Source organism: Pogoniulus pusillus, chromosome 3 (assembly GCF_015220805.1).
Source record: "Pogoniulus pusillus isolate bPogPus1 chromosome 3, bPogPus1.pri, whole genome shotgun sequence".
Lineage (NCBI taxonomy): Eukaryota > Metazoa > Chordata > Aves > Piciformes > Lybiidae > Pogoniulus > Pogoniulus pusillus.
In genome coordinates, this window is record NC_087266.1 from 19,700,244 (window position 1) to 19,718,857 (window position 18,614).

The 18,614-nt window shown below is 41.8% G+C and overlaps 1 protein-coding gene across 1 annotated transcript in view; it reads right to left on the bottom strand.

The window, feature by feature from the left end:
* The window catches only part of LATS2 (large tumor suppressor kinase 2), a 51,119-nt gene that overhangs the window by 2,867 nt on the left and 29,638 nt on the right, over positions 1-18,614 (bottom strand). The window contains exons 3-7 of the mRNA XM_064171714.1: positions 11,255-11,387; positions 5,983-7,520; positions 2,707-3,289; positions 1,895-2,077; positions 547-653 (exon numbers count right to left, since the gene is read on the bottom strand). Coding sequence (XP_064027784.1) covers positions 547-653; positions 1,895-2,077; positions 2,707-3,289; positions 5,983-7,520; positions 11,255-11,387 — 2,544 coding nt within the window. The remainder of the gene's footprint in view (positions 1-546; positions 654-1,894; positions 2,078-2,706; positions 3,290-5,982; positions 7,521-11,254; positions 11,388-18,614) is intronic.

Genomic DNA, 18,614 nt, shown 5'->3' on the forward strand with positions numbered 1-18,614 from the left:
CCACTTTTTATAATGGCAAATTCCTTCCTGAATTTGAAGGCATAATCAGATTTGAGGGAATATATAATTTACACACACCTTCACGGAATGACTTTAAGGAATTACTTCATTTCATGTCCAAACGGGAAACTAGGAAAAGCAGTCACAAGATACATCCTTTCTAATAAAAGACTACTCCATACATGGGTTTGAAACACTTAGATAGGCAACTGCATACACTGCCAACTGGTAAATCAGCTTACTCGTATCTGGTAGGCACTCTAAGGAATTCAGATGGATTAGCTTGGGCTTAAGGAATGAGAAATGTGCTGAGAAGACTCACAAAGCCAACAACTACCTATGTAGTTGGACAAGCTGCTTCCAGTCTCATATTCAGTATCCTCACTGACTGGGAAAGGACTTGTGCCTGCATAGACCTAATTAATATTGGGCTTTGTTCACCACTACTCCTTTCTCTAGTGAAACAAAAGAGGATAGGTCTGTGAATAGGAGAAGGGAAAAGTTTAAAATTCTACTGCCACAAATTGGAATTTTGTGTCCACTTACCTTCAGTTGGGTTTCTGTGGGTGTGGGAGCCAGAAAAGGAGGCTGTCCCACTAACATCTCAAAGAGGATCACACCAACACTCCACCAGTCACAAAGCTGAGTATATCCTGAAAGGGGAGACAAAAGGTTGACCTCCATCAATAAAAGGAGCATGTGTACAGTTACTTGCAATTAAGTATCAAAACATACAGCACAGACTTCTCTCTTTTCTCAGACAAACAACTTGTGATGTAAGAGTAGAGGACTCCCATCATAAATTTGCTTCTACTTGCTGACACGCTACTGCTATCAGTGAAGGTCCAATCCTGTTGTCTGGGAATCTTTCTGAATAAATTAAATTCTCAAAAAAGGTGAGTGGTGAAATCATATAATTAGTAAGAATGAGGATGGATTTTTATGCCCTGTCCCACAGCTACGTAACTACACATCACAAAATGGATGTGAAAGAACAAAAAGGTTTAGTGACTGATTCCCCCCCTAGGTTCAGTGGAAGTGACACCACGAATTTGAAAAGCTGCTGAAAGATACAGCCTGTCTCTAGAGACAGCAGAAAACCACACACTACTTTCTGAGCAAGTCTCAAGAAGAGAACAATTTGAGTTGCGTAATTGCTGTGACAAGACAAACAAGGTATATGTCTGAGATCTCCAAAAAAAGGAATGGAGGATTTAAATGCTGATTTCAGTGGAGATGTGTGTCATCAGGTGATGCAGGGTCCAGTGCAAAATCTCTTAACTTGAGAAAGATGAAGCTTAGGGTTTGGTTTACAGACAATTTTGAATATCTAATCTCCTTACTATAGTGACCATCTCTCTTCTGCACAGGTAGCCACCAAGTATTGTCTAAATTGTCCAACCTGCGCTTTTGGATACAGAAGATCTTTTGTGGAAGATCTTTTGGTGGGCTTTCCCGAGATCCTGGCTGTGCAACTTGTTTCCGTAAGTTTATAGCATAAACTGTGATTCAGTACCATCAGCTGGCTACTCACTGGTCTATATAAACTTGTTAGTGGCCACATTCATACTGTCTGAGTGTAGATAATCTGCTTTATATTTGAAAACTATCACTGCCAACGTCTTCTGACACCTTCATTAGTAGTCTCAGTCAAAGACCACCATCAGTGTCAACAATGTGATGCTAAAAAGTGTAACACATAGGGAAATCATAGAATTGCCAGGGCTGGAAAGGACCCCAGGGATCACCTAGCTCAAACAAATCTGTCCTCGTGGATCTGAACTAAGTGCTTGTGACCTTCTGCATGGCAATCTTCCAAAGCAGCAAACTTTAGGAAAAAAAAGGTATTTCAAAAGCAGTTCACTTAAGCAGAAGGAAAATGCAGGTTATCTACCTTTACGAAGCAGAACTTCGGGAGCAATATAATTCGGCGTTCCAACTAGTGAGTGGGCTAGACATCTCTGGTGCTGCTTCTTAGCTCTTTGTTCCAACGTCTTCAGCCTATCTCCACATCTACAATTTGACACATCATCCCAAAGATCACTGGGCTCCATGCTGTCTTGTCTGATATGGCTCCCTTTAAAATGGGAGAGAAAGTTTACATTCACAGTCATAAACCAAAACACACAAAAAGTATAAGTCTAGATCAAGTTGTGCCATCTTCAACTCTGAAGAGCAGCATTTCAGTGTTAAATCCAGTGCATTTCTTTCTGTCCTCCCCTTCACAGCTAGTTTTCAATAACCAGCAAAAGGTCTCTGTCTCAGTGCAAGAAAGCCTGCTCCCACATGGAACATAGAGAACAATGGAGTACAGTTAGGTTAGCTGCATCACTTGTTAAGGCTCTTTTTGCCAGCAGATGCCAGTACGCCTCAATGCCACATGCACAAGTTGCACAGACTACTATAAATCTGTGATTTATTATTTTGCCATCCAAAGAGATCCTGAGAAAATGTATAAACTGAAAAATTGCTGCTGCTGCTGCAGTAGTCAGCCACATTACTGATAGGGATTTGAACAGTACTGGAAAAAAAAGGACTGGAAACAAATAAACTGAATGAGCCAGAGAGACATGGACACATGATACTGCCATGGACAGTTTGTACACACCACCCCTGTTTTCTGAGCTGGCATTTTTGCCTAGTGGTACCTGTTTGTTTCAAAATAACTAATGCAATAGCATTACAAATAAAGTCTAAGAACATTACCTTTCTGATAATATTTTGAATTGTGAGTCCACCTGAATCCAGTACACAGTCCAAAGTCAGTCAGTTTGATATGCCCATCGAGGTCTATCAGAATGTTGTCAGGCTTGATGTCTCGATGAATAAATCCCATCTTGTGCACACTCTCTATAGCCAAGGTGAGCTCTGCAATATAAAATCTAGCCAGACGCTCTGGAAAAACCTCCATCCGAATCAGTAGACTCATCATATCCCCACCAGGGATGTAGTCCATCACAAAGTACAAGTTGTCTTTATCTTGGAAGGAATAATAGAGTTTAACCACCCATTCATTGTCTGCCTCAGCAAGTATGTCCCTCTCTGCTTTGACATGAGCCACCTGGTTCCGGTTTAGCACATCTTTCTTTCGCAGAGTCTTCATGGCATAGAGGGCATGGGTATCCACTTTGCAGGCCAGGCACACTTCTCCAAATGCACCAATACCCAGAGTCTTGATTTTCACAAACATAGATTTGTCCATTTTGGCCCTTTTAAGTCTGTTGTAGTTGGACTCTTTCTGGTAGAGAATTTTCCTCATTTGTTCCTGTTCAGCTTCACAGAGGCCAGCCTTTATAAAGGAAAGAAAGCCACAAGAGCAACTATGGTTACACTCAGAGCAAGAGAACCACAAACGAGCATTCCCAAAGCGTTTCTTAGAAAAATTAGCCAAGAACCAGAGAAGCTGCATTCACGAGGAGGTACTCTCCTGTCAGTCTGCTGAGATATTCTGAATACTGGTAAATACACTGTGCCCTAACTCATTGCCTGGTTTTTCCACATCCAAGATTGGTCTGTGGTTTTCATTTGACTGAACAGAGAGGCAGAATGGAACAAACCTGATCATGGGATTTAGTTTATACCATTCAAGTGTGCACTTGCCAATGCATTTCACTCTATGCATGTGCACTGCAGTACTGCTTATCTTAAACTGAAACTTCAGCCTACATGCAGTAGTTCACTTGGTTCATTGAATGGTTCTCCAGGAAAACTAACATTAAGTACTTGTAATTGAGTACTTGTAACTAAGAAGTTGGTTTTGACCTACACATTCCCAAGTGCTTTGGGAACCTTCTTTAGAAACTGTTTTTCTTCCTCTGCCATAAGCAGCCTCCATTCTCAAACTCTGTAGATCTCCTGAACTTACAGAAGTCCTATATACTACTCCCTTTTCCCTTACAAAATATATGCATATACCTCTCAGGCCTGGCCTCTCCTCAGCCACTGCAGCCCAAACCCTGGTGCTATTTTCCCTCAAAATGTATTTCCCCTCTATTCCTAAGCTGTAGAAAGCTGGTTTGTCTACCTCCTGTCTCCAGCATGCCTCCTGTTACTGCAAGTAACATTTCACATGGCTGTGAGGAGCAACCTCCTGAAAAAGTGAGAAGCAGCAATATCCAACCAGACCTTCTCCACCCTTCAAGACAGAGCCTGCACACCGCCAGCTCTGCCCATTTCTGTGCCCATCCCTCTCCTGAAAGCCACTGAAGCCCGCAGGCTGATCCCCAGGTTCCTCTGCTAACTCAGAGAATCATAGAATCAGTCAGGGTTGGAAGGGACCACAAGGATCATCTAGTTCCAACCCCCCTGCCATGGGCAGGGACATCCTACCCTACAGCAGGTGATCCTCTGCAGCATTGCCCTCTTCTTTCTGCATACACAACAAAGGAGACACTTTGAGAGAAACTGCCTGGTGAGAGGCAATGGGGAGGAAGGTGGGGGGAGTTGGAGCTGACTGATAGCAAGCTAGAGAGACCCAAGCAGACACCCACATGGCTGCTGCTTAGATTGATTTAATTTCGTATCTGTAGCGTAGGTCTTTAAAGATGAATGTGGGCAGCCAGACTACACAGTGAGAACCCCATGGCAGAAAATGAAATTTGGATGAATGGAGGAGGCCTGCAGAAACTTGCAGAATGGGTATGATGAAGTTTTAGACTGAAGGTGACAGCCAAATCAAAACAAATCATACTGTTTTTAAAATGTAAGGCAACTGCCATCCATAAAAAAAGAAAATGTTTATTGTTTTAAAATAATTAATCTGATGTGGTTTTGGTAAATCCTAGAATAATGTGATATGCAGGCAGCCAAAATCTCCTGAGCATATTATTCCAGCCACTGATGAGGTTGCTAGGGGAAGGAGTTCTTGTTTGTAGGTGAATTATCTGAATGATAAAGTGAGGGAAAAATTGAGTCAGAAGAGAACAACTAATGCAATTAGCTGCTCTTTTACTTCTCTACAGATCATTCCCAATTTTAATCTCAGAAAATACAAGCAAACCAACACAATCTGTACTTGCAGTAAGGATAAACTATTAACTGTCACTAAAATGCTGACCTTTCAAAAAATTTAGAAGCCATTTGTTTAATTTTAACCTCAACAAACAAACTGCTGAGTTTTCTGCAGCAATGTAAGCATCAAATTGATTGTCTCTGCAAGTTGTGCTAGGGAAGACTGAGTAGTTAACTATTATGCATTAAAAAAAGCTTTCCATAGAGTTTATCCTTAATACAAAATTAGACTCATCATATTCTACTCATATGGGGATATTGAAAACAAATCTGCCAGAGCAACCATCAGAACTTGGCAGCTTTCTTTTAAGCAGCCCTATCAGTGAATCAGCTTAGGTTTGAGAACTACAATCAGGTATGAAAGAAGCACTTTCACTCAAAGTGCACCTCCCTTAGACCTACTTCTAGAACAAGTTCCACCAAGGGTCCCACGATCAGTTCAAGCTGACTGAGATGCAATTGCTTGCATGGTATTATTATTTACACGTGTTCAACAGACAACTGCCAGTCAAGTGTTACATATTCATCTGAAGATAGGGCAGAGTGAATATACTGCCAAGTTCAGCCAAGCTTGTGGTGAATGAATAGCTACCATGGAGCAGTAAGGAAAAAGCAGAGCAAAAGGGAAAACTTTTCAGAGCTTTTGAGAGCTACCAAAGCAATGCTAGAATTACACCATCCTCAAACATGGCTTCTGAATTCTTGCCTCAGCAAACCCAATACTTTCCTACTATAGGAGAGCTCTGCTTCATTTTACTTTTTTGGTACGAAGATAAATTACTTCCCATCTCAGTTTTTTTTCAAACAGCCTCCCAGACCTTCATCCACGTCTGAGTGAAAATAGGTCTGGTACAGGGAAGTGTTGGATACCTACTACTTCTAGTGGAAACTATGATTTTTTTGAGTGATTATACCCAGTAATAATTATTTTGATCCCATTAGCTTTTATTATAACAAATCAAGGAGAATTACTTTAGCCATTTCTTGCTCCAGTTGTAATCTTCTGTTAATTTTCTGCTGGTAGGTCTTGATGACATTTTCTACGTGTTGTTCCATGTAGAACTTGAAGGCAAAAGGCGAGTAGCTCTTTATCCGCGATTCCCGCTTTTCTTCATCTCTGCCATTTTTTCGCACAGGCACTGGGGATGTCTGAATCTGCTTTTTATCCTTGCTTGGCTTTTCAGCTTTAGAGTTCTTGCTGCTTTTATCGTTCCGCTCACCGTTCTCCTCGGCCTTATTGCACGTTGAATTGGGAACTACACGCAGGGTCTGCTCTACGCCCATGCATAAGCAGTTGATATCAAACTGCTCAGAGCTACCAGGAAGTAATAAATGCTTGGGATACGGTGGTGGTGGACACCGCAGCTCCTGGTTACTGTAATCCACGTCTAGTTGATAGGCAGTAGCTGCTCCAACAGGCGGCACATGCTGCTCAATGATCTCCAAGCCATCCACAGCTGGTGCCTGTGCAGGTAACCAACCAGGATGGGAAGGTCCCACTGCGGTCTGAGGCTCAGGTCTCATCACTCGCATGCTCTTCACTGGCTGGAGAATATGAGCAGATGTGACTGCTGTGATGGTATTTGGAGATGTAATTGAAGGATCAGGTTTTCCTGGAGGAATTTGTCTTATAGACACCGTCACTTGTGGCTGTTGCTGGTGGTTGTTAAATGAGTTTGTTCTGCTTGGCACTGTGGCATCGGGTCTGAAGGATACATGTTGCCGTGGAGATGTTTCTATTCCTGGATTTTGCAAAGAATCTCGGCGTGATGGTGTTGCTGCCTGCCACTGCTGAACTTGAGTATTATTCATGTCATAGAGGTCCATGTTTAGGCTATTTCTAGATGGAGTTAATAGATTTTGTGGTGGACTGTCTGAAAAATCATTGGCAAAGGCTGGACCTCTGGATATCGCATGCATTTGATGAGAAGAGGGACTTGTCTGTTTGTGATGAGAATGTGATATATAGAGGCTTGCTGGTGCCTGCTGAAATGCATGACCAGAATTATTCTGAACAACTGCCCCTTTATTTGGGAGATTGGTGTATCCTCCCTCCTGCTGCATCTTGTTTTGGAAGGATGGACTCCGCTGAACACCATAACCCATAGGTTCCCCCTGCACCATCATGTGCTGCCTACTGTAATGTTGGCTGTTGGAGCCATGAGATGCCTGCAGCTGCAAGGCTTGACTGCTGTGATTAGCCACTGGATAATTAATCACAGAAGACTCAATATTTGTAGGGTATGTTTTCTGCTGATGGCTTGTTGGTGTGCTGTGAGTGCCTACTCCAGAGGGTCGCTGTACAGGAGCATTCATAGCTGTAGACTGTGAAGTGGAGATTAAATAGTCCATGTATGGCCTTGGAACTTCAGTAAGCATATTTGCACCTTCTGCTCCAAAGCCTGTCCCTTCATAGGCTGCACCACTGATTTGATGGTAGGACGGAAAAGATTCGTTTGATCCTTCAAAGCTTGGCCTGCGGGTTACATTATTTGGCACAATGCCCTTTCCTTCAGAAAAAGAACATAGAAGAAGAAAGTTAGGAAGCAATTTAGGTGAGCCAATTGCTTTGCATTACTCATCCATCTATGTATACAGATACACATACAGACATACACACACACATGCACACTGCAAAGGGAGTATGAGTTATAAAAAAACCTTCCAAAATCTCATTTAAGCACTCAGGACATTTGAAGTTATAGGTGCCAAGTATTACTATTGATAATGAGCTACTGGCCCACAACACTGCCCATGCCAGGAATCATCAGGGAGTCCTATCAAATCATGAAAATAGAAGTACAAATTCCTTAACTATGAAATCATCAGATTACACTACAGCCTGTCTTTTTAAAAAGCTGGACCAGTATTACCAGGCATTACTCACAGACAGGAGGAAGCTACAGAGCAGGGGGTTAAGTACATCACCAACAGGACAAAAAAAGCTCCCAGAAGGACTGTAAATATGACTTAAAGTCAACATTCCTATAAGCTAGTAGGTCGTCACATAGTTCACTTCTCTACATCGAGCTCACTGCTGACGCTGGGGATTGTATCTATTTACACCTCTGTTTCATCACTGTCCACAAAAATCCTTGTTTTCCTCTCACAACAAAGGCTTACAGTTTGTCCTGTATCCTTTCCAATGTGCTGGACACAGAGTATCCCCTCATATTACTCATATTCCATCTGTTTGGAAGGCAAATCCTTCAGGGTGTCAACATGTTAATCTTAGTTTGAAGAATGCAGAGGCAAGATAGCAGCATGCCTACACTAGAAGTGCTAATAGCACTTTTCATCAGCTCTTTGATCTGAGGACAAACTGCAGGTGTATAAAGCACTGGCTGTGCTGAAAAGACAAGGGGATACTCTGTGCCGTCGCTTTTTTCTGTTCCCCTTCTGGTTCTTTAGCTTCCACAAATTACAGAACTTGGCTCATTGATGCCTAAACCATTTCCTTTTATCATCATGACTTCACAAGGTCTGCAAGAATAGCCGTATTGAGCTAACAGGCTTGGACCTTGGATAGCAAGTTTTCCCAATTATTTGCATTACAGCATGTCCCAGGTGAGCCAGGTGCAGCACACCTGAGCATAGCTGTTGCCTTCTCACCTTGACACACCAGCCTTGCTGCACACAGATACACAAAGGACACACGCATTACTAATGTCTATGCACCTTCTCTGCACACTGAAGAGGCTGCCCCACACTAAAGGACACTTTTCATGAACAATGCAGTGTGGAACAAATAATCAGTGCCCTTTAAAGTGAAATCTATAATCGGCAGCTCTTCTTCCTATGATAACACAAGGCCATGCTAGCTGAGGCTGTACTTATAACAGCATGCCTTGATAGCTCATTTGATGGGACACAGCGGGATGCACTGATGAAGCTGCACCAATCCAAAGCATTCTAAGAAGTGGCTACTCTGGCCTGAAGGTGGAAGGCAGCCATAACATCCATTTGTCATCTCTGTCAGTAGGATTCATGCTGAGCCTCAAGGGCAAACCGTTCCCTATCAGAAGCCACAAAGAAAAGTAGCAGCGATAACTGTCCTCCTTTGGGACATATACCTCAGATCTGCAAGGAATCTTTCTGATGTCTAAAGAGATATGGAGTCCACCTCCAAAATTTGTGTACTAGTAAGTCTGTTCTGGTCTGGTAGATTTGTAAAGATACCAAACACAGTAGTTGCTATGACTATCTCTTGTCTGTGAGGGTTTTAGATCAGAATGTAATCTTAAGATTAAGAATACTCATGAGATCATCTGGCTTTATACACACATAACTCTCTGTGGCACAGTAATATCATCTGAGTCTTGCCAGTATGCTGAAATTCTTGTTAAGGTTACCACTGAAGATAAAGCAGAACAAAAATTCATATTTAAAAATCTATTTCCATGCACCAATATTCAAAACCAAGAGATGTTATTAAATTCTCAAACTGCAACTGAAAAGTACCCAAGTAGCATTACATGCTTCTTAATGAACCAGAGCAGACCTACTCTATTCTAGAATAAACATTGTCATACCAAACAAATCAGTATGACTTTGTGGCACCTCAGGCAGGCAAACATCAATTGCATGATGCTTAAGTTTTGCATTCTGTGTATCCTAAAAGCAAGGGTGGATCTTCAGCTTGAAAGGTGTAGTATTCGAAACAGCTGCATGCATTGGAATGTTAAGAAAGCAAAACCAAACATACAAAAAAGACAACTGAATAATTAAAATTTTAGCCCAAACAAAAATTTCAGGCCTTTCAGCTCTTCAGGACTCAATGTTTTCTTCCACTTCAAGGAATGAAATCTTTGCTATACAAAGCAAAATACAGTTCAGTAATTTGGTTAAAGTTCTTTTACACTCTCATTAAGGCCCACTTGAGGCCACATTTGTACATGTTTTAGAACAGAGCTCTCCAAAGAGCAGGCAGTCCAGCACTACTTTGCCTGTTAGGTGGTCATCCTGGAGGGTAACACTATAGGAAATGCCTTCTTAGGACTTTTGATAATAAAACAGGAAGACTGATAAAAAATGCCAGATAAGCTGTTCCTTACACAGGACCATCGCTGTTTCCCACCACATCTGAAGCATTCCTGGGAGTGACCATCTAGAAAATTAGGTCCTTCCATGTTTCTGTCCTCCTTATATTTGGCTACCGTCAGAGTCTCCCAAGAAAGAAGTTACTTTATTGAAGACCTCCTTCCAGTGCAGAGATTCCTCTGTGTAAACTGAATGAGCTTTGTCTTCCTCAGCTTCCCTCATCTCTGGACATGCCTCTCTATCAGCTACGTCAGATTTGACACCCTTCCCAATAACATCGTCAACTTGAGCAAGAAGGAAGGTGCTGGTAAACTGGCTGAGAAATTTCTGATGTGTAAATAATCTGCACTCAGTAAACTCAATTAATGACCACGCTTAGAGATCTGTAATCAGATTGATTTAATAAATTTCATAAACATAGACAAGACCTTTAAAGTCTAAATGTTGCTAGTAACACAAGAGAAATTCCTCACTCACAGAAACAGGCCCCTGACAACAGCTCTCCAATCCACTCAGCCTGTTGTCCACTAACCTCTCTGCAGCACATGATAGCAGTGTGTGATTAAGCTGGTTCAGCCAGTCAGAGGATGGTTATTTGTCTGCTTGGCCAATTTTTGAAACTGAAAGAAGATAAAAGCAAGAAACTCTAGCCAAACAAGAGTGGATCCTCAACCCAGATCAAAACCACTCTGCAGTGCTGGAAGTGCCAATAGCTGAATAGAAACAACTCTTGCAATGTCTTTTGTCAGCTGTGGTCTGATGTTTGCTGACAAGGCATACTCAGGGCTCAATACCTTCAATTTGCTTATTTACATGAAACAGAGCTGAAGCAGACCTGTGGGGATGAGTGAAAAAACTTCTGGTATCTTGTCCCAAGCTATTTCTGCAGGGTACTTAAACACAGATGAGTTCTTGGGAAGTGAGGTGTCTCATAACTCCACAGCAATTACCTATGTGCCAGCTTTTTCCTCACAGTAAACTTCAGATGACTGAGCTGACTTGTACTGAAGGATAAGCACCACTGTGCACAAGGTCAACTTGCTAAGCAGGTGAGCTGCATTCAGATACCAGCCCATCTCACCTTGCAGGGCCATATTCACAACACTGCCAGCCCACTACTTCTTACCAGCAACTACTCTACTTTAAAAACTAGCCTAATTGCAACCAAAACCACAGTTTAAAGAATACAAGAGTTGCCACTTACCTGGTGATGTCTGCTTAATTACACGCACTATCTGTTCATTTCTGGGATCCAAGTAGCTCATCTTACTGATATACTCCAGAGCTGCCTCAATACTTCTGCTACCCGTCTGCTTCAGTGCTCGGACAGCCATCTCCTGTGTACAACAAACAGGAATTGAATCACATCAAGACAAAACCCAAGCACTGCACTGCAGGCTAGAAACCAGTGAGCATTCTTACATTTATGGAAACATTTTATAATTCACAGCAGTCTGAAGCCAAACAGACTCATATTTTGAAAACACTTCAGAAATGAAAGGAACAAAATAACAAAACCCACAACCTACCCAAACTCTGGCAATTAAAGAAGCATCAAATGGAAATGTGTACTTTAAGCGTCCTTAAAATAAACTTTGAATCAGGTCTAGAAAAGGCAGCGTGGTTTGACATAGGATGAAACAGAAGAAAAAATTTAGCTATTGGTATCTGAGAAGCACATCTCACCACTTTGAAAACTTTACCCTTTCAGAGGTGCCACAAGAAGCCGATTAGGCAGGGCTTGATCTCTATTTACTAAAGTCATTGGGGAAGAAAGACATCTCACTACAGCTGGGACATCATTAGCTATCTGTTTGGAGAATGACTCTAGGCACAGTGGACTGTGTGTCACTGGTTAGTCTTTTTAGCTGTATTTTACTGGGCACACATCAATTGCTGAAAAGTTAACACGTGTGCCAGACACTCAACCTGTAAACTAAAACTGGGGCAAAGACAAATGTTCTAGTTAAACTACTCTAACACGACTAGAGTTAGCATCCTCTGAATGCTGACACACGCTCCTGCAGATTGTTTATACTTCTACTTATAGCTCAGTTATGTAGGACACCTTTCAACAGCTCTGTCCTCTAGTTGCAAAGCAAAATTCACAAATCCTCACAAGGCTGTGTGGCCTTTTCTAAAATGATGGAGAAACTGAAATTCAGAGTTTTAGTGTTGAATTCAGCTCACTGAGCTTCACTCATCAAAAATTAGACATGAAATCGATATAACAGGAAATAAACTGACCTTTAGTGACAGAATATTAAGAGGGCTAATTTGAACATGACTCCTAGCATTTAGAGGGCAAAAGTTGGATAAAATCAACATCACCATCAAAGATTTGTCTGCAAATGTCAGCTATCGTATCGTCTTGCCACTTTACTGCCATTTTTAGGGAGGGCCATCTGTCATCACAACCTGCCCACTGAGTGCTGAATCAGATGGAGTTTATGACTTCTTGGCTGGGCTTACTTGACTGTGGATGTGACGACAGGGTTGGCACAAGCTCTCCCATAGGTCAGTTTTGAGCACTGGCTAACAGTCAAGTAGCCTCAACATGTACATCCCTACTCCATACCATCTGAAGCAAAGAGCAACTTTGTTCAACTGAACTGCAAGTATCATTAATTGTTTACTTAGCAAGGGAGGATCATCTCAGATGACATTAATTCACACTTAGAACAGAGCCACATGCTGGCACTTGGCATTTTGTTTTGCTTAGCTCAGTTCCCTCCTACTCCCCTCAAAATGGCAGCATTTTCTCCATTACTCAGAGGTTCTGCTTGGGGAATAGCTATAGCAAGTTTGAATATTTTTCGTACAATTTATGACTCATAATTCATAGAAAAGCAGGAGTTGGTTTCACATTTCCTATAGCTGAAATATTTCACTGGCATCAACACATTACTAAGGGCAATTTTAAATCAACAGAAAACTATTATGTATGAAGGAAAGAATTTCCCACAATGTTTTTTTCCTCTCTTTCTCCTTCTTCTAAATACATTTCTAAAGCATTAACAAATTCAAATCCTACTGCTCAGTAGTCTCATCATCCAGGGACTCTGGGCTTTACAGCCCAGTTCCACAGGGTTGCTAACATACTCTGCCCATTTACACCAGCTAGATCCAGTCTTAGGTCACAACTCTTAAAGTTTCCTACATCAAATGTGCTCCATATGCATATTTGGGCTAGCTTGGATGTTGTTGGGTTTTTTTATGTTTTGCCTGCAGTGGACTACCAAGAGTATAAATACTTGGTATTTATACTAAATATTTTGTATTTAATGGTACTAAATGCTTTGTATTTAGTAGTACTAAACGATTAACAAAATAGATCATAAATTAACCCATTAAATCTATTTCTCCTGTTCTTAGCTTTGTTGCCTGTAAACAATGGAAAAGGGCCAAAAAAGGTCAGCACTATTGTGACATCTCTGAAAACAATCCTCTTATCTCAGTACTGTTGCACTACTTTCTCCTTTTTTTTTTTTTGCCTGTGTCAGAAACACAGAATAGAAATTACACTGGTGATGAAGCTGCACATTCTACATTCAGCAGATATTGTAGGAGAGCTACAGTGGGAATAATAGGAGAGGGAAAGGCCAGTACATTTTCACGGTGGACTGTACAATAACCTAAGTGGGTCAGTAAGAGCTTGGGACCTATAGATGCGTCTGCCAATCTCACCCCTACAAGCCCCCAGTGCTGCAGCAGCCCTGTGCTCCAGATTACTGCTTCTCATCTTTCATTAGCTCACCTCCTACTCTCCAAAGGGTTTGCTCATTACATCCCCTGTTTGCTTAGCATTTACATTACTGCTGGAAAAAATGAAGTCAGTCTTTTTTTCAGTTCAAAAGAACACCTGTGATTCCCTGTATGCCATCCCATAGCACTGGCTGTTTCTCTCATAGCTATCTTGAGATATACACAGACCCAGTTTCTGATACCAGTTGACAAAGTCTTGCATCACTTCCATGCAAATGGAGTGACCAACAAAAAGAAACATTCCATATGCAAAAATATAGGGTTTTTCTCAGAAGCAGATCACCCAGGAAACAAACCCTTCTGGAAGCATGCAATACTTCAGGACAGTGGAGGTCTACAAGAAGCTCCAGAACTGCTACAGGATTGTTTTGGTTAGGAGAGATGACCTTCTGCCTCCTCTGCACTGGTTTTCCCATCTCCATCCTTGGTGCCTACAGCCCTCTCCTTTCTGGCAGCTGCCTCAGTAGAGCTCCACTTGTGCCAGCATTTTTTCCACTAGGGATGAGGGACAAGAAGATGCATGGCTCTGTGCTCAAGTCAGCTACTGACTAATGGGGCATGGTGGCCCTGTTCTTCCTATAAGAAATGCAGTGATGAGATCTGCTGAGTTAGAGAGCATGGCTGGGATGAGGCTGTGAGAAGGGTGGGCTTCCAGAAACCTGCTTAAGGGGAAGCTGGCTCCCTGCTGGCAGCAGGGGCCAGAGCCTGGGCTGCATTTGCAGGCAATTGAAATAAGGATTGGTTTGAAGGATGGGAAGAAGGATATAAGGTAGATTAAGCACTGACAGTAATTACATTTGTTGGAGAGCAGAGGCTTAAGTGAGATGGAGGGTGTTTGTGAGAAGCAGCAAATGTCTTGAGGAGAGAAACAGAAGCCAAAATGTCTTGAGGAGAGAAACAGGAGCCAAAATCTTTCAACCTGATCATGTAGACAGTAGAACGGCTGAGGAAACAAGAGGACAGACATTAGGCAAGGATAAAAGCGTACAACTACACTGACACATAGCTGCCTTGATTTGACCCCACCACAAGGTAAGCACGTTTGAGAAAGAGATAGAAAAAAGATCAGAAAAAAAAGCTCAGCAGTATCCAACACCAAAACATTCAAGTAGGCACAGGATCAAATCCAGCTCCCATTGAGGTCAACAAAAATGTCTCCATTAACTGCAAGGTACACTGCATCAGGCTCTTAACTTCAGATCGCTTCCTTTTCACCAAGCCAAAGGCTGTCAGCCGCAGTATGGTTTGAGAAACCTGGCTGCTGGCTGCGCTCTGCTAACTCCACAGCCAGCTGTCAGGCTGCAAGGAGAAACACAAGCCGCTGGCAGCGCGAACATAAACCACAAGGGAACAGAGCGGTCCTGGCCCCTACTCCTTCTCTGCATTCTGTGTATTCCCTTCAGAGGATCCAAGCATCTTTCTTTGCAGGGCTTTTATGCACCTTTTTGCTTTGAGACATCACTAGTGGTTGGTGTAAAAACTAATCCAGAAAAAGTTAAGGTGAAATGCTACAAGGGTGAGACATGTTCTCACAACTAATTCTAATAATTATGTCATTAACGTTACAGCTGCAATATTAAAATGAGGTTTCAGTGGTCAGCTGTGGTTCTGAACAGATCTAATGGAAAACCACAGTCAGGCCATGAACCATGAAGCAGCTTGAGGCAACTCTGCAGGGTTGTAAATTTCTAGGTTCACGTAGAAAAATGGGGAGGGGGCTGTTTCCCAGCTAGTTCCTACAATTGGCTACCTGAACCAGACATCTGCATGGTCAACATGCTCTTCGTTATTTCCCCAGCCTTGTACTGGCAGAAGGCAGCTTTCCATGAGATTTCAAGATTTTGCTAGAAGGAAGGACACTCTTGTGCTCAGATGTTCAACAGGGAAAATCCTTGATTGATGGTAAACAGATATTTGGATGTGTGCATGTAACAAACTTCATCTTGCTCTGTAGGCAATGTGAAAGGCTTTCCCCATTTTACCCTCTCATCTGGCTGTACTCCACCAGCATTGGCAGAGGTTTGCGTTCTTGCTGTACTACAGGGTTGTCCAGCAACATTTTTCATTCAGAAAGCTCCTTGTTGCCAAGATGTATTTATCATCCAAGTGAAGATTGCACAAGAGGTTACAATAAGTAAGACTTTTTCCCAAGAACATTGTGCCTGAAGGACACAATAGGTCCTCCAAGATTTGGCAAGATTAATTAATTGCTAACAACAACAAAAATTAATTGCTTGCTTTCCATTCACAAAGAAGGATGGGTGGCAGATGCAGGAAACAGATATAAGTTCCTTACGGAAGCAAAAAACCTAGAGCTCATGCCAGAAGAGATGATCCAGAATTGATTACAAACCTTTCCATGATAGCCCACCATTGTAAGAATTTTCATTCATGATTTTAAACATGCAAAGCCTACAAAATTCAGGCAACTATGTATCCAATGTGTTCTGTCAGGATTGCTGCAGCCCCAAAGAACAGAAAAAGTTATTTTGTAATATTCTCTATCTGTAACTATTCTCTAGTTGAATGTTTCATGCAATTTTGTATTCCTGTTTTGCCTGTTTTCAGATTATGGACAACAGGGGCTAAATTTTGCCCACAGCTTCCCATGCTGAATTATAACTCTGATTAAAATATTCTAGCCACATAATTAAGAAATTATCCTGAGAATCATTAGTGCTTGTCAGTTTTGGTGTATCAAAGAAGCAGGAAACCTAATGAGTGACCATTTGTTTTCTGCAGAATCACTTAGTCCATTCACAAATCACATTAACTCAGAAACTAATGGGGATCTACCCCAAGGCTAGTTAAAAGTTTTCTGCTCCCACTGCTCCTGTTATGAAGCTCCTCCAAAGCTATACTGCTCTGGCAGTGATAAAACTCCCTGTTACTTTCATCCTAAATTACACAGGGTCATTTTATTCCCTCTGCCTTTAATTTTCATTCCTTTTAACTTTAGCAACCCTGCTGTTACCTGCTTGCAGCTTGGCCTCCTAGGCCAGACAACTCATTATTTTTCACCTCTTGTGAAACAGGCTCTTAATTCACTTTATGACTGTAGTAGTCCATCTCTATTCAGAAAGATCAGACTAGGACATGGCTTTGGCATGAGGTGTACACACCATCTTGATGACATGCAAACACTGGTGGAGAAGTTACTGTTGTGGTAAAGGCATCCCTTTCCTTTGTTGATTTCAGCAGAGGAAGTTTGACTTTGGAGCTTTAATCCTGTCTTTTTGTCTTGCTTACAGCACTTCTACCCTTTGCACTCCTGAATTTATTTTCAGTTCCGGTAGCACTCCACCCTTACGGTCATTGTTGTGGTCAGTCGCTCCAGCCTGGCTCTGCACTGACTTTGAATTCACACTTCACGTTGTCAGAGTGCTTCCTTCCTTTTTTATTTTGTTTTAATAATTAAAAAAAATTTATACTAGACTTAAGGTTTTTATATATTTATCAATGATCTTGACAAGAGGATTGAATGCATCATCATTAAGTTTGCAGATGACACTAAGCTGGGAGGGAGTGTTGATCTGCTTGAGAGTTGGAAGGCTCTTAGAAGGTTCTGGACAGGTTAGATCCATGGGCTGAGGCCAACTGTGTGAGATTAAACAGGGCCAAGTACCAGTTTCTGCACTTGGGTTAAGCAATCCTATGCAACTATACAGGTTTGAGGAAGAGATCATAGAAAGCTGCCCCGTAAAGATCTGGGGGTGTTGATCGACGGCTGGTTGAATACAAGCCAACGGGTGGCCAAGAAGGCCAACAGGCCTGCCCTGTTTCAGGAATAGCATAACAAACAGGAACAAGAGAGTGATTTCTCTCCCTGTACACAGTGCTGGTGAAGCCACACATTGATGCTGTGTTCAGTTCTGTGCCCTTCACTACAAGAAGGCCATTGAGGTGCTGATGCACAACCAAAGAATGACAGAGCTGGTGAAGAGCCTGAAGAACAAATCTTATGAGAAGCAGCTGAGGGAAATGAGAGTGTTTAGTCTGGAGAAAAATGAGGCTGAAAGGAGATATTACCAATCTCTATAACTATCTGAAAGGAGACTATAGCAAGGTAGATGTCAGTCTCTTCTCCTAGTAACAAGTGACAAGACAAAAGGAAATGCCCTCAGATTGCACCAGTGAAGGTTTAGATCAGACATGAGGAAAAACCTCATCACTGTAAGGGTTATCAAAGGATAGTCACCCCAGGGATATGGTTGAATCCCCATCACTGAAGGTGTCTAAAAGATGCAGAGACGTGGTGCTATCGGACATGGTTTATCACCAGAATTTGTAGAATTAGGTAATGCTTGGACTCAATGATCTTAAAGATCCTTTCCAATTGACATGCTTCTACGATTCTACTAATGGAAAAAGTATACAGAAGAGACATTCTGTAGTACATAACACTGGGGCAGACAGAAGGGAAATATGGAGAAGTGATGAAATATAGGACTCACTAAATTAAATCACATCAACAACATATTAAAAAACCCTGAGTGTAAATTAGGAATTGGGAATTACAGGCAAGGAGCAACTTTAATCAGAAAGCTTTTCTATAATGGTTTAAAGGGATATTTGAAGAGCTATCAAAGGGAGTATGGCCAAAATGTAGAGGAAGGACTTTGGAAATGACACAACGTTCTGGTAAATGTCCTATTGAAAGAGTAACACACAAACAAAACTCACATAACATTTGCTGCTATGTCACTGCTTATTCTGCTTGCTTCCAAACTCTTCTAGACCCCTACAAAAGGCAGGTTTATCTGTTATTCTGTGTTTGTGCAGCATCCAATACAGTGGGC